The following is a 12,957-nucleotide window of genomic DNA, read 5'->3' on the forward strand; positions in this document are numbered from 1 at the left end:
CTGTGGTGAGAAAATAACGTGAGCTCCTCAGCCAAGCGGGCGTGCACGTCTTTGGTTTCACATCACCTGTGATTTAAATTCCATTACTTGCTGTGCCACACTTCAAATAAAGCTCGAGCCTATTAATTACCAAAGTATGGGTTCAGGGTAAAGGTGAACGTGCAATTACAGAATTAAATCAAGCCCCCGTTTAGCTTGTCAGTCCTGACAGAAATAATTTGAGTGAATTATTAAATGCTTCCACCACTTTCTGCTGTTTCATTGTCGGCTCAAACATACTGCAAGAATCTGAGCTCTGCTCCTTTCTCTTTTAAAGTGCTTTTCTTACAAATAGTCTTAAACTGTATGTGTTTATGAAAAGCAAAATTTAAAAAAAAAAAAAAAACCCTCTGATATTGCTATGCCTCCAAATGCTTTCTGTGTTCCTTGAACCGTATAATAAAGGAGGCCAGGCTTAATGAGATCATTTTAAATTTGTGGTGGTTATGGTAATCATGCAGAAATTGTATATCATTATCAAGGTTTTAGGTCTAATGGTTTAGAAGTTGTAATTAGCTACCTGTTCAGGTAATTTAAAGTTCTGAGGTGATGTTCTTAATTATGCTCAGATTGAAAAATAGATCATATTCAAATTATATCAAAGGACTCTGCTGGCACCCATTTACACTTTTCATTTTTTGACTTTACCTTTGTTGTTGGGACTAAATAAGGGATCACAAATTGGACTGAACCATAAATATTTGTATGACTCTCCACACCCCCCAACCCCCCCCCCCCCCCCCCCCAAACCCCCCACCCCCGTCGCACAGCCATGTTTTAAATGTTTGTTCCACTAAAATGAAAAATAACCAAAATGTCTTGTTTTGTCAAATTCTGCTGCGAGCAGGCATTTTAACTAATTGCCTGTAATGAAGCAATTTGCCAGCGGCTGACTGGATTCAGTGGTTGGGTTTTGGTCTCTATGACAACCAGCTGTCTGTAATTAGCAAATCAAGCCCGGGTGAGGTTTTGGGCAGTCAGAGTGGCTGCAAAAGAAGTCAAGAGTGGCAAGTGTTTGCAGTAATTGCGTTGCCGTGAAGTTTATGCTGATATGGCTGCAGGCATGTGTGTACCACTACTGATGGTTCTTTTCAGGTATTTTAAAAATTAATGTTTCCTGTGGATAAAAAAATCATAGCTGCTCAGTGCAGTGCTCTTTGTCTGACTCTGTTTGTTGTCTTTTGCAGCACCGTCATGCTTCACTCTGTGTCAGCTGGAGGTGTGTATTGTGCTAAAACAGCCAGAGGTATGTAGTGAGATTTGATTGATGTTAGTACTTTTTATAATTACCCATTAGCGGGTTTATTTGACATTTCAAAACAATGAAACCTCTCACAGAGAGTAAATACAGTCTGCTATAGAGATGCAGAGATAGTGAAACTCTGGGCCCATACTGATGTTTGAAATAACAATTTGGGCATTATCTATACTGATGTTTCTGGTGTCTTATTATTTTGTTTTTGTTGTTATTTATTGTCCCTTTTGTGCCAGGGAAACAAAGAAATCTTTATTTGTTATTCTCTATTTATTTATTTATTTATAGGCAGTTTTATGCCTCTTTATGGTCAGTTTGTGTTTCTTTGTGTTTGTTTTGTGTCTCTTTGTGGCTGTTTTGTCTGTCCATGTGGTTGTTTTGTGTCTCCTTGTTTTGATTTTGGATCTCTCTGAGGCAGCTTTGCATCATTTTTTGGTTGTTTTGTGTCTCTTTACAAAATAACTGAACTGTTTTAAAGTCATTCAGCCCTTTATTACACTACCTTTTGAATGAACACAAATTCAATTATACACATTTGTGAAACAACCAATAAAATAACCTTCTTTCACAGGACACATTTTTTAAACTATCTATTAAAAATAATGGCTACAAACCCTCTTTACTATATATCTATCATAATTCCCTCTTTTATATGTATTTGAAGCGGCTGTGAAAACATCAACAAATTTCTCCTTCAAACAACTATTTATTAAAGTTTCTCATCAAAAACTACATTTGAACACATCATGAATGTGCTAATGACTTACCTTTGCTTAGTATTCATTTTTACTGAACAGAGCTTTAACCCCTCATAATGTAACTCATGCTGCTTTCAAAATGGGTCATGTGTACCGCGTTTATGAGAAGAGTCCATATGAACGCCCCCTGTTGTGGTATTCACATCGTAAGAGTTCATTTTCTAAGAGCTCAAAGTTCAAGACTTCTGTGTTGTAAACACAAGCTCACAATTACTGTTAGAACGCTGCATTAATGCAACCTCTGTTAGCTGTTAGCTCTGGCCACCGGCTGCTAACAGCTAATGTTAACCAGCTCTCCTCATGTCGATACCAACACAGATTTGTTGCTCATTATGTCGCATTACACAGAATCAATAAGGTGCGTTACCTGGCACACCAGTAGTGAATTCTTTTGTCGCAAGGATGTCCCCGGGAAGATCTCTATTCATCTTTAACATTTTTTCTGTTGTCCCCAAGACAATGGTAGTTTTGAGCACTGCTTTGTAGACTGCACAAAATTGACGTGACACATTGAAAAATCATCGGCCACTTCCATCTGTGAATGCCATCTTATTCCCTGTGAGGCCGATGGCAGTCAACAAGGGGAACATCGGCTGATGAACAAATTAACTTTATTTTTATAGCACCTTTCATGCAGCAACGGAATAAAACCATACGATTATACAACACTCATTCAAGGAGATATGAGAAGAATAAATACATTAATCAATAATTAATCAAATAATGAAAATACATAGTAGGTATAATAAAAAGAAAGCTGCTAGTTATCGGCTATATTAAAAAGATATGTTTTGAGTCGTCATTTAAAACTGTCCACTGATTCAGCAAGTCTGATATTTAAAGGCAGGGAGTTCTGTATTTTTGGGGCGTAGTAGCTAAAAGAAGCATTCCCCAAGATTTTTGTACGAACATTAGGAATGGTTAAAGAGGGTCTTAACTTGGAGAGGGTTCATATAGGGACATAAGGTGATAGGGAATCTGTAACATAGGAGGGGACGGTGCCATTAAGAGCCTTAAAAGACAATAGAAGGATTTTAAAATCATTTCTAAAAGATTCTGGGAGCCAGTGTAGGTTACATAAAACAGGAGTTATATGGTCTTTCTTTTTAGTTTTTGTTAAAACCCTGGCAGCAGCAGTCTGAATGGGCCGTAGTTTTGTAATGACAGTTTTAGGTAGGCCAGTGTATAGAGCATTACAGTTGTCAGGACGACTGGAAACAAAAGCATGAACAAGCTTCTCAGCATTTTGATGGCTAAGCTATAGCTATATTGTGTCAATAATAAAAAGCAGTAAGCAGCAGCAATAAAAATGAGCTTTAAAACTGAAATCAGAATCTAAAATGACACCCAGGTTTCTTACTGACCCAGTTTAGTGATACCATTGTGCAGCCAATAAATCAGTGCATTCCTAGTTTGTTAATATGTCTGTATGTTGTTCTGCTGTAGCCCGTGCAGCTGCCCTGGGTTTGGATTTTCCTGGGGCCTATGGAGCCCCTGATCTCCATGGACCAGCCCCCCACAGGATGCCGTTTGGTCCTCAGCCTTACGATGACAGTGATCCTGAATTGGATGAGACTGGACCTAACGTGGCCTCCTACAGTCAAAGTCAACCAGAAGTGCGATCCCTACATGACAGGATACAGAAACAGGCTCACCCCAGGAGTTGGCATGGCACTTACAGTCCAGTTCAAAGTGACTACACCACCGACCAAGTGCTTAGCCCTCCCAGAGGACGCTCAGTTATTAACCGCAAGTCCAATTTTGAGGAGGTCAAGCATGTTGCCCCCCCAACTCTGACTGCAGCCCGGGGCCAGCCTGACCTTGTGAATTGGGATCCTCAAGGTCGCAACAAGCCGCTCTCATTTGTCTACAACGAGCACGACCTTGCTGTTGACGAGTCTGTCCCAAATAGACGTGGCATGTCTCTGAGTGGGCTCTCCCTGCCCAGAAGCAGGGGTCACGGTGCTCACCAGAGGGGTCTAACTGGAAACGGCCCGGGAAGAGGAGTCCCTGTCCTCGGTTCATCCGGCATCACCGACAAAGACCGCGTCAGAGCGATGACTAGAAGTGCTGCTGTTGGTAGACTGAACAGGATTAGGTTCTCTGGCCATCTTGCTCAGCCGCTGCGCAGACGCCTCAATGTCAAACAATTTTTTCAAGGTAACCCCGCCCTGAGACATCTGACGAGAAGCGAAATCAGGTCCAGTTAGAATAAGTCACTGAGCTAAAGGGTCTGACACATAGCCTGGCTGTCTTGTCAAATCCTGTGAGGGGTTCTTAAAGTTAACAGGCGAGCATTTTGTGAAGGGAAAAACAATGATTTCAGAATCCATTTGTCTGGTTTTCTCTAACCTTTACTGCAAGAAACAATGTCCAACTTATCTGTGTACAAGCTCCTGCATTGTTGCTTCCTCACCTGTAGCTCTAAGACAAGTCACAGCTTACATTCTCTCCTGAATATAAAACTACTAATGGTTATATTTCTGAGTGTCTCTCTGCCTTTTGTCCTCCTCCCTTCATCATAATGTCTCACTGAGGCCTGGATGTTACCAGACTGCCATCTGTTGGCGCTAAGGGGAACTGCAGGTATCCTTTTGGCTCACTTTGTTGAACACAGGTGCTGCGTAACAGAAGGTCAGCTTTTGACAAATCCCCTAATCTGTTTACAATCTGTTGTTTGCAAGTACTACTAGTGGTTATGCTAATTTGTCCAAATAGCCTTGGTCTTTCAACGATGGCATGTTTCACCAGCGCTCTGACATTTCTAACAGAGACAATGAGGTGTTAAAATGCAGCCCTAGATCTGGAATTTGAGTCCCTGGTGTCAGTAAATGCAAAAATATTTACCTTCACTCTAATTCTTTTTACAAAGCAGAGCAACAGCTAAAGGCACAGATGGATTTCTGAGACCAGACTAATTGTAGAAAAGCTTCATAAGTCAACCCCCCCCCTTTGATTCCTCATTGAAAGACATTTAAGAGTGTGAAATGGAAGGCGGGTTAGGTTGTTCAGTGATTGACCAATAAATCAATCAATCAGGAGCCAGAGAGAGAGAGAGTCAGTTATGAGCACTCATCCAAAACGTGTAAAAGGAAATGAGTGACAGAACAAAGTAAAGCGATCAACTGTTTATGGGGAGCGGGAAGGCAGGCAGTGAGGAGCGGCCATACATCATACAAGATGTCAGGCTGGGCAGAGAGAAGGGACACTGAGCAGCCGCAGGCAGCTCGCAGGAAGCCCACCTGAAGACCACATGTTTTGAACATGTCGGGTTACATTCAAAACCAGAAGCAGAGTATATGTTGCATGAATTATTTTAATGTCAAGATTTAGGTGCAGTATGAGACTCTGAAAGATGCTCCACCACTTCTCCTACAGAGGAGCAACACTCATAGACTTTGTGGTGGTTTTGCGAACCCTTACATATCTTTTTGTTATGTGTCTCTTTGTGGTCATTCGGTGTCATCTTGTGTTTGTTTTGTGTCTCTTTGAGGCAACTCTCTTTTTTGGTTGTTTTGTCTCTTTGTAGTAATTTTGTGTGTCTGTGGTTGTTTGTGATTTTTATATTCATATCTTGTCTCCTTGTGGTTGTTTTGCGTCTCTCTGAGGCAACTTTATGTGTTTTTTGGTTATTTTGTATCTTTGTTTTAATTTTGTGTTTCCTTGTGTTTGTTTTGCACGTTCATGTGGTTGTTTTCTGTCTTTGTGGTCACTTTGTATCTCCTTGAGGTTGTTGCGCCTCTCTTTTTGGTCATTTTGTGTCTCTTCGTGGTTGTTTTAAATGTCCTTGAGGTTGTTATGTGTCTCTTAATGGACATTTTGTGTCTCCTTGAGGTCATTTTGTGTGTCTCTGTGGTTGTTTTCCATCTCTTTGTGGTCCTTTTGTGTCTCTTTGTGGTTGTTGTGTGTGTCTTTAGGGTTGTTTTCCATCTCCTTGAGGTCATTTTTTGTCTCTTTGTGGTCCTTTTGTGTCTCCTTGTGGTTGTTTTGTGTCTTTCTGAGGCAGCTTTGCATCTTTCTTTATTGTATCATGTTTCTTTGTGGTTGTTTTACCTGTTTATGTACTTATTTTGTGTCTCTCTCCATTTTGTGTCTCTCTCCATCCATGTGTTTTGTCTTTTTGTGTGTGTTTTTGTTGTTGTTGTTGTTGTGATTTTGAGTAGTCAGTATGTGTAATGAGTGAGGGGGGTGGTGATACTTGGGGATCATTGGGCCTGTACCTAATAGGCCTGTTGAATAATACATCCATGATCTCAGTGTATCACAAGAACCATAAAGCCAAATATACTTACCCTTCTAGCACAGGATTTCAGCCGGGCCTCGCTGTCACTGATTGCCACACACTCACTTCCTATGACACCCTGCAGTTGTTCGCCTCCTTACCCACGATCAATGACTTAATGACCCCTTGTACAGTTTGAAAAAGGAGGGCGAAAATCAGAGCAGGTAGGAGAATCAGCTGGGTATAAACCTGTGGGTTGTAGCAACCTAAGATAAAACACAGAGCGCACATCGCCAGCAGCTCGCCGGTTTAATGTCACAACATGCCAGATAGAAGGTTCATTAGCATGACTTGACTGACAACTAAGTCTGACATCTCTTTATATCAGATCGTCTCCCTTTGCATCACAGTTTAACTCAACTATTACACCGAGGCAGATGAGATGATTGACAACAAATCTCACACAGAGAGTGGTACACCCCAGAAACATATGATTAATTTACATGAACAGAGGGACTGACAGTAGAGCTGAAACTAATGAGTATTTTAACAGTTTATATTATTTTCTCAGGTAATCGATTGGTTGTTTCGTCTGTAATAAATGGTGAAAATGTTGATTAGTGTTTCCCAAAGTCCAGATGACATCCTCAGAGGTCTTGTCAACACCCTAAAGATATTTAGTTTACTGTCATAGGTGGGTAAAGAAGCCAGATTTAGAACATTTTGGCTTTTTTTAATCACTCAAACCGAATAATTGAGTATCAAATTAGCAGTTAATTTTACAATTGCAATCGATTTATCGTTGCAGATCTAATTGACAGTAGGTCCATCTGTTTAGTTGACAAAAAATAAGAGGACTGAGGACTAACTATCTGCACAAGGTGGACAGAATAAAATAGCTGCAGAATGCAATTCATAACACAAGGCACACAAGGGTTAATGTGACATTTGAAAAGAGGAACTTCTGTTGAGGAATCGAGGGGTTTTAATTTTACGCTATGCTAATTTTTTAGGCTGTGGTTTGTGGTGTTGCACTGCTACATATTGTTTTGCTACTTTTTCCACTAAAACACCACAGTAAACTGCCTGTTTATCCACATGATGGATAAAATAACAAGAATATTACTGTTATATTGCTGTTTTATTGTGAGGTGGTGAGGCCCTAAAACAGATTACAGTCATCACTATGACAGTTTTTATTAAAATTAAACAGGTATCAATTATTGCAGGGCTATTTATATTTCACACATTTCTTACTGTACGCTTTCTGTAATCATCTGCACCATTAAAAAATTCACATCTTCATAGAGTCCACTCCTCACTGCCTGTACTGCCTGTAACTGTGTGTGTGTGCCTGCATAAAGCATTTATGCTTACCTAAAAAAAGTGCAAACATTTAGGCACTTCTTATTTCCTCACAACCCTGAACAGTGGCTACTTTTGTGCAGTTTGAAAAAGGCAAATGAACCAATGAATGCTCCAAAATACCTCACTGGGCATATTTAGAAATGAGGCCACAAAAACAGTCGCAGCCCTCTGGTTTGTCATTAAATAAAGTTTCTGGTTTCACATGCTGGCGCTCCCCATGAGCTGGTGTCCTCAACAGAATTCAACAAAACGCACCATAGACCAGTTTAGTTCTGATGTCAGTCGGATCATTGTCCACAGACCAACACACAGTAAAACTTTATAGAGCCCACAGAGACAGTCGTGACACTCAACTTAGTGTCCAGTGGAGCTTGGACCGTTTATGTTGTTGGCTTTAGGCGACTAAGTTTTACAAGCGTTTTCCAAAGCTCGACTAAATGTCTTAAATGTCTAAAGTTTGTATATGAACACTATAAAGTTAATCCAGGGACACAGACAACATGTATACTTAATCAGTGCATGATAAATCAGAACAGACTGTAGTGCATACCGTTGTGTGAAGGTGCATTCAGGCGTTTGTTGGAAGTTTGAAATACTTGACATCACATGGGATGAAGAAATGAAAACCACAAAAACGTCAAGGATGACATAATAAATTCCAGATTTTTTTTTCAATTGTGATCCTTGATACTGTCAAATCCTTTTGTTAGTTATGAGTTAAACACTTTATACACATTATGAGTTTGTTGTCTGTTCACACATAGGTCATACATATCTAACATTTTTTAGTTTCTGCCACTTAATGTGCAGGTTTGTCACAATATATAACAATTCCTACTTTATCTCACTGTTGTTTCCTTTTTGTTTATTTGGCATTGAACCTTTTTTCTTGTTACTACATATATTAATTATTTATAGTTTACATTTATGTCATTTTCATTTGTAATTTCTGTCAGTGTGGCTTTTGTCTAGTACATGACGTGACCCTCTTAAATGGCACACCTGTTTCCAAAGCATTTAACACCCTGATGAAGACACTCGAAACGCGTTGATTTATCCATGTATTGATAAAGGATTTTTAACTACAGTCACAGTGCCTTAGATGCATTTTTGGACTGCCTGCCTGTACTATAGACTTTTACACTGAGTGAGCTGGCCAGTCGTTGTTTTTAATCTTTATGTGACTATTTGCACCATCCTTGAACAGCACCTGATTTTTTTACAACTACCCACACAGAGCCTTAACCCACCCAGCGCAGCACTCCCTATTTTTTCCTCGTGATCCTAGATATCATACTATCAACAAACCAACACAATCGACACCTAAATAAATAATAAATAAGTCAAACATCCAAAAAATATAAGAAAACTAATCGCATGCAAATTACCTGAGCTGTTAGAATTGGTGTTTGGCAAAATGTACCCATAGGTTCAAGCTCAAAACTAAGGACTAAGGACGGTGCTTTTGCCATTTTAAATTCTACAGTAGCCTGTGTGCTTTGACAAATAGCAATGGTAGTTTTTAACATCTGTTGATGTCAAATCATATCAGTGTGTATCAGAGGTAAACTAAGCCGGCACAGTGTGATGAAGCTCATTTCCTGCTCGAGACACCCACAATTAACGACAAAGTAGAGACTTAATAAACACTTGTTTAACAAACCCTTAACAGTCTTCTCTGTCGATGGTTGCCAAACTTGGGGTTTGGACCCACCGAGGGCTTCACAGATAAATCTAATGGGACACTAAATTGTTTGAATATTAGTGATACACGCCTTTCTCTTCTCTATTTTTTTTTTCTTATGAAACACTGTGTACTTTCACTTCTCAAAGACACTGAAAATTGCACAAATAAACCACTCCCAAGGAGGCAAAACTCTGTCCATAATGATAATAACTTGTGATAAAGAGTCACACACAGACATTATTTTAAAGGGTCACGTGCCATTAAAGTTAAGAATTACTGCTGTGTTTCAGTGTGGCAAAACTTGGCCTCGAAAATGTAGAATTCCTCAACTCTTTGAAACATATGCTTATTTAACTTTTTCTGCCACACAAACAAATCCCACCACGGTTTCATCACCGCTCTGCCATGTCCTGAGTGTGTTACGCTACACGTTTCGTAACACACACCTCTTTCAAAGCAACCTCCGCTGTCTGCCTTTACACAATCCCATGAGTGGTGGTTAATAAGAACGTGTGTTTGTGCTCGTGTGTTTGTGCGGGTTTTGTAATGTGTGTGTTTCCTCCCAGTGTCCCTGTGCTCTCCTCTTGTTGTCCCACACTAGGCTCTCTGTGAGCCCACTATAGCCTGCCAGCACAACTGACCTGTGGTAAGGGGGAAATCAATAGTCAATTCCATTTTGCAGCCAGCGTGTGACAGGTACTAGATAGGAGTGGATTGGGTGCATGTAAGGAGCAAGAGCGTGAGTCGGCGCATGACTGACCCTCTCTCTCCTCTCTCTCTCTCTCTCTTTCAGTGTCCCATCGTCTCCCTCGACCAAGTACAGAAACTCGGGTATGTGGACACATTAATGTTGAATACGACGAATGATTGTGGTTATAATCAGAGTCAATATTATATTCTAAGTACCATTACTGCACAAGGAGTTTAAGCTGTGTAAGTGATGCAGACACATTATGATAGAGACATTACATTAGTGTGAATTAAACACATATGCCAGGACACAAACAGCATCCACACATGTTCTGACTGTAACAGTGATAATGGACACATTCACCTTCCACACTGTCACTTCTCAGGACATATGGCTGCTCCATCTGGGGGCTTTCATAATGTGGGCAGCTAGTATATCACATACATGATCCTTTACTGCAGAATATGTACAGTTTCAGAGGTCTGGAGAAATTTATCAGTCCAGTACTCTGGCCTAGAATAAAATATCTCTCATTTTAGTGAAGTATCACAGACTCCCCCTGGTAACCTCCCGACGTTTCCTCTAGACATTCATGTCCCAGATAAATTGTGGTAACTTTTAAGATCCCTTAAAGACCCTGCGCACCCACACACCCTGTCCACTGCTGACAAGGGAGTCAGTAAATTCAGCGCAGTCTGTACACACCCTCACAATCCTAAAATGAGGTCCGATCAGGTTGATTAAATGAAAACACCAGTGACTGTGTGGAGCTTTAAAGTTTCCTTTAGCACCACCTTCAAGTCCTAAGTTTTCCATCACTTTGGTTTATGATGAAATACCTGCAACACTAATGAACTAATGAACCATCTTTTCAACTCACCCTCCCACCCTCAAGTAGTATTATGGGCACCACTGTTGCAAAGACAACCAAGTTACTTTTCTTTTTCCTCAGAGCCAAATAACTACAGTTTCCACAGTTATTCCACCCCCACTGTAAATGGGGATAGCTACCAATTTCATTCATTCATTCATTCATTCATTTATCCATTTTCCATAACTGCTTATCAAGTTAGGGGTTTACCGGCGTGCTGGAGCCTATCCCAGCTGACATTGGGTGAGAGGCAGGGTACACCCTGGACAGGTCACCAGACTATCACAGGGCTGACACATAGAGACAGACAACCATTCACACAACAGTCACACCTACGGGCAATTTTGAGTCACCAATTAACATAACCTGCACGTCTTTGGACTGTGGGAGGAAGCCGGAGTACCCAGAGAAAACCCACGCGAGGTTGACGCACTTCCTCTGTGCTATAAATTGAGCCTTCATTTTCCTGGGTAAATGCTAGAATGTACTCAACAGATGAGGTGTTTTGCCAAGTGCCGCCTCACTGTGCTGTGACTTTTCACTGTAACTGGGCTTCGAGGTCAGAGGCAGTTAGGGGCCATGTCCACAGAAGTGACTTTTTCATGAGGCGTGTGTATTTTTTTCTAAAATCATTGCAGTGGGAACACCGTGCATTTACACTATGCTACACAAAGCAAGTAGTGTGACAAGGCGCTGACCATCTATTCTACACTGAGCGTTGCACATTTGGCTTTTTTTTTTGCTTCAGCCTTCCCTTCATCCACAGCAAGTACTTGTGGATATTCTGTATCACAGCAACCAAAGCGTCTCACTAGAAAAAATGCTTCGCCTCCAAAGAGCTCTCAAGCGCTCCTAGCTGGACCACCTGCAGTTTTCAGTTGACTAGAAATGCTGCGGTGGACACAGGTCCTGAGGGTAAGGGCAAAGAGGTCATGGTTAGGGTTAGCATGTGCCAATCACAGCACAAGCAGGCAAAACTAGGCAAAACACTGTCGTTCAGTGGATACATTCTAGCATCTACCATTGTACCTGTTGGCAGACAGAATAGCATAGTGAAAGCAAAGCTTACAGGGAACCAGTCTAAATGATGATGGTGTCATTTTTCTGTAGCGCTTACACTGTGCATCAGCATTCACTTCATTATGATAAGTTAAAACAAAAAAACTCGTTTCCTCTTAAATATCAGCATGTTAGCATTTTCACTGCTGATGTTAGCATATAGCAAGCCACATCTGATGATTTGATTATTGGGGTATTAAAATGAATTAAAACATTTCTTATCATGTAAATATTATTACCAAGAAAATATAATAGCTGATATTTCATGCACACCCCCCCTGGAGTCAGTAACTACAGCTGTGAGGCTGGTATTGAGTATTTAATAGCATATAAATGTCTCTGACTCACAGCTCTGAGGTCAAAGGTCTGATCTGAAAACACGTTCATGACTTATTAGAAAAAGAAAAAACAGTGTATTGATTTTTCCTCATGGGGTTGTGTGGAGTGGGACAGCATTGTTTCCAAAGAAGGCACTGGGCCATAATATTTTTGGATTTGAGTGTGAGCCTCCATGATTAGCAGAAGCCATGATTACAGCGGTTGTGATTGCAGTTAACTACTGTAATTCTCTGTATAATAGTAGATAGATATTCCCAGCAGTGACTAATTCGGGGTTAGTCACATCTTTAATGTGAATAGGAATCTAAAGAGGAGACAGCGTTCTATTAAGTACAGTACAAGAACCGTAATCAAACCTAGCAAAGCTTCATCAGTTCAACTTAGCTTCGGGGCCCTAAGCTAATTTTACTGCTCACTGAAACGTAGCATGTAATACCCAGTGGATGGAGAGCACTTCGTTCATTACTGCTGATTAGGAAAAAAGATCAAGCAAAATATGTCAACGCATGATAACCAGTTAATGTATTTTTAATTAGTGACTGCTCCTCTTTTCTCCCATTGATTCCTATTCACAAACCTACCACTGCGTGCATTTAATTCCTCCTCCAGCGGCCTCTTGATTAACAGTTAGCTTCCATTATGTTTTCTTGAGAGTGGCGGAGTGACCG

The 12,957-nt window shown here is 40.6% G+C and overlaps 1 protein-coding gene across 1 annotated transcript; it reads left to right on the forward strand.

The window, feature by feature from the left end:
- Positions 1-994: 994 nt before the first annotated feature.
- On the forward strand, positions 995-4,526 carry LOC117266366 (uncharacterized). Its single transcript, XM_033641527.2, has 3 exons — positions 995-1,134; positions 1,227-1,285; positions 3,499-4,526. The coding sequence occupies exons 1-3, from the start codon at positions 1,091-1,093 to the stop codon at positions 4,260-4,262; spliced, it is 867 nt and encodes a 288-aa protein (XP_033497418.2). The 5' UTR covers positions 995-1,090; the 3' UTR covers positions 4,263-4,526.
- The last annotated feature ends 8,431 nt before the right edge of the window (positions 4,527-12,957 follow it).

The sequence above is a fragment of the Epinephelus lanceolatus genome, chromosome 10, assembly GCF_041903045.1.
Source record: "Epinephelus lanceolatus isolate andai-2023 chromosome 10, ASM4190304v1, whole genome shotgun sequence".
In the NCBI taxonomy this organism is placed as follows: domain Eukaryota; kingdom Metazoa; phylum Chordata; class Actinopteri; order Perciformes; family Serranidae; genus Epinephelus; species Epinephelus lanceolatus.

Coding starts and splice junctions, on each gene's coding strand:
- LOC117266366 (XM_033641527.2), top strand. CDS start 1,091: ATGGCTGCAGGCATGTGTGTACCACTACTGATGGTTCTTTTCAG. Junction 1,135..1,226: donor CTACTGATGGTTCTTTTCAG/GTATTTTAAAAA, acceptor TGTCTTTTGCAG/CACCGTCATGCTTCACTCTG. Junction 1,286..3,498: donor TTGTGCTAAAACAGCCAGAG/GTATGTAGTGAG, acceptor GTTCTGCTGTAG/CCCGTGCAGCTGCCCTGGGT.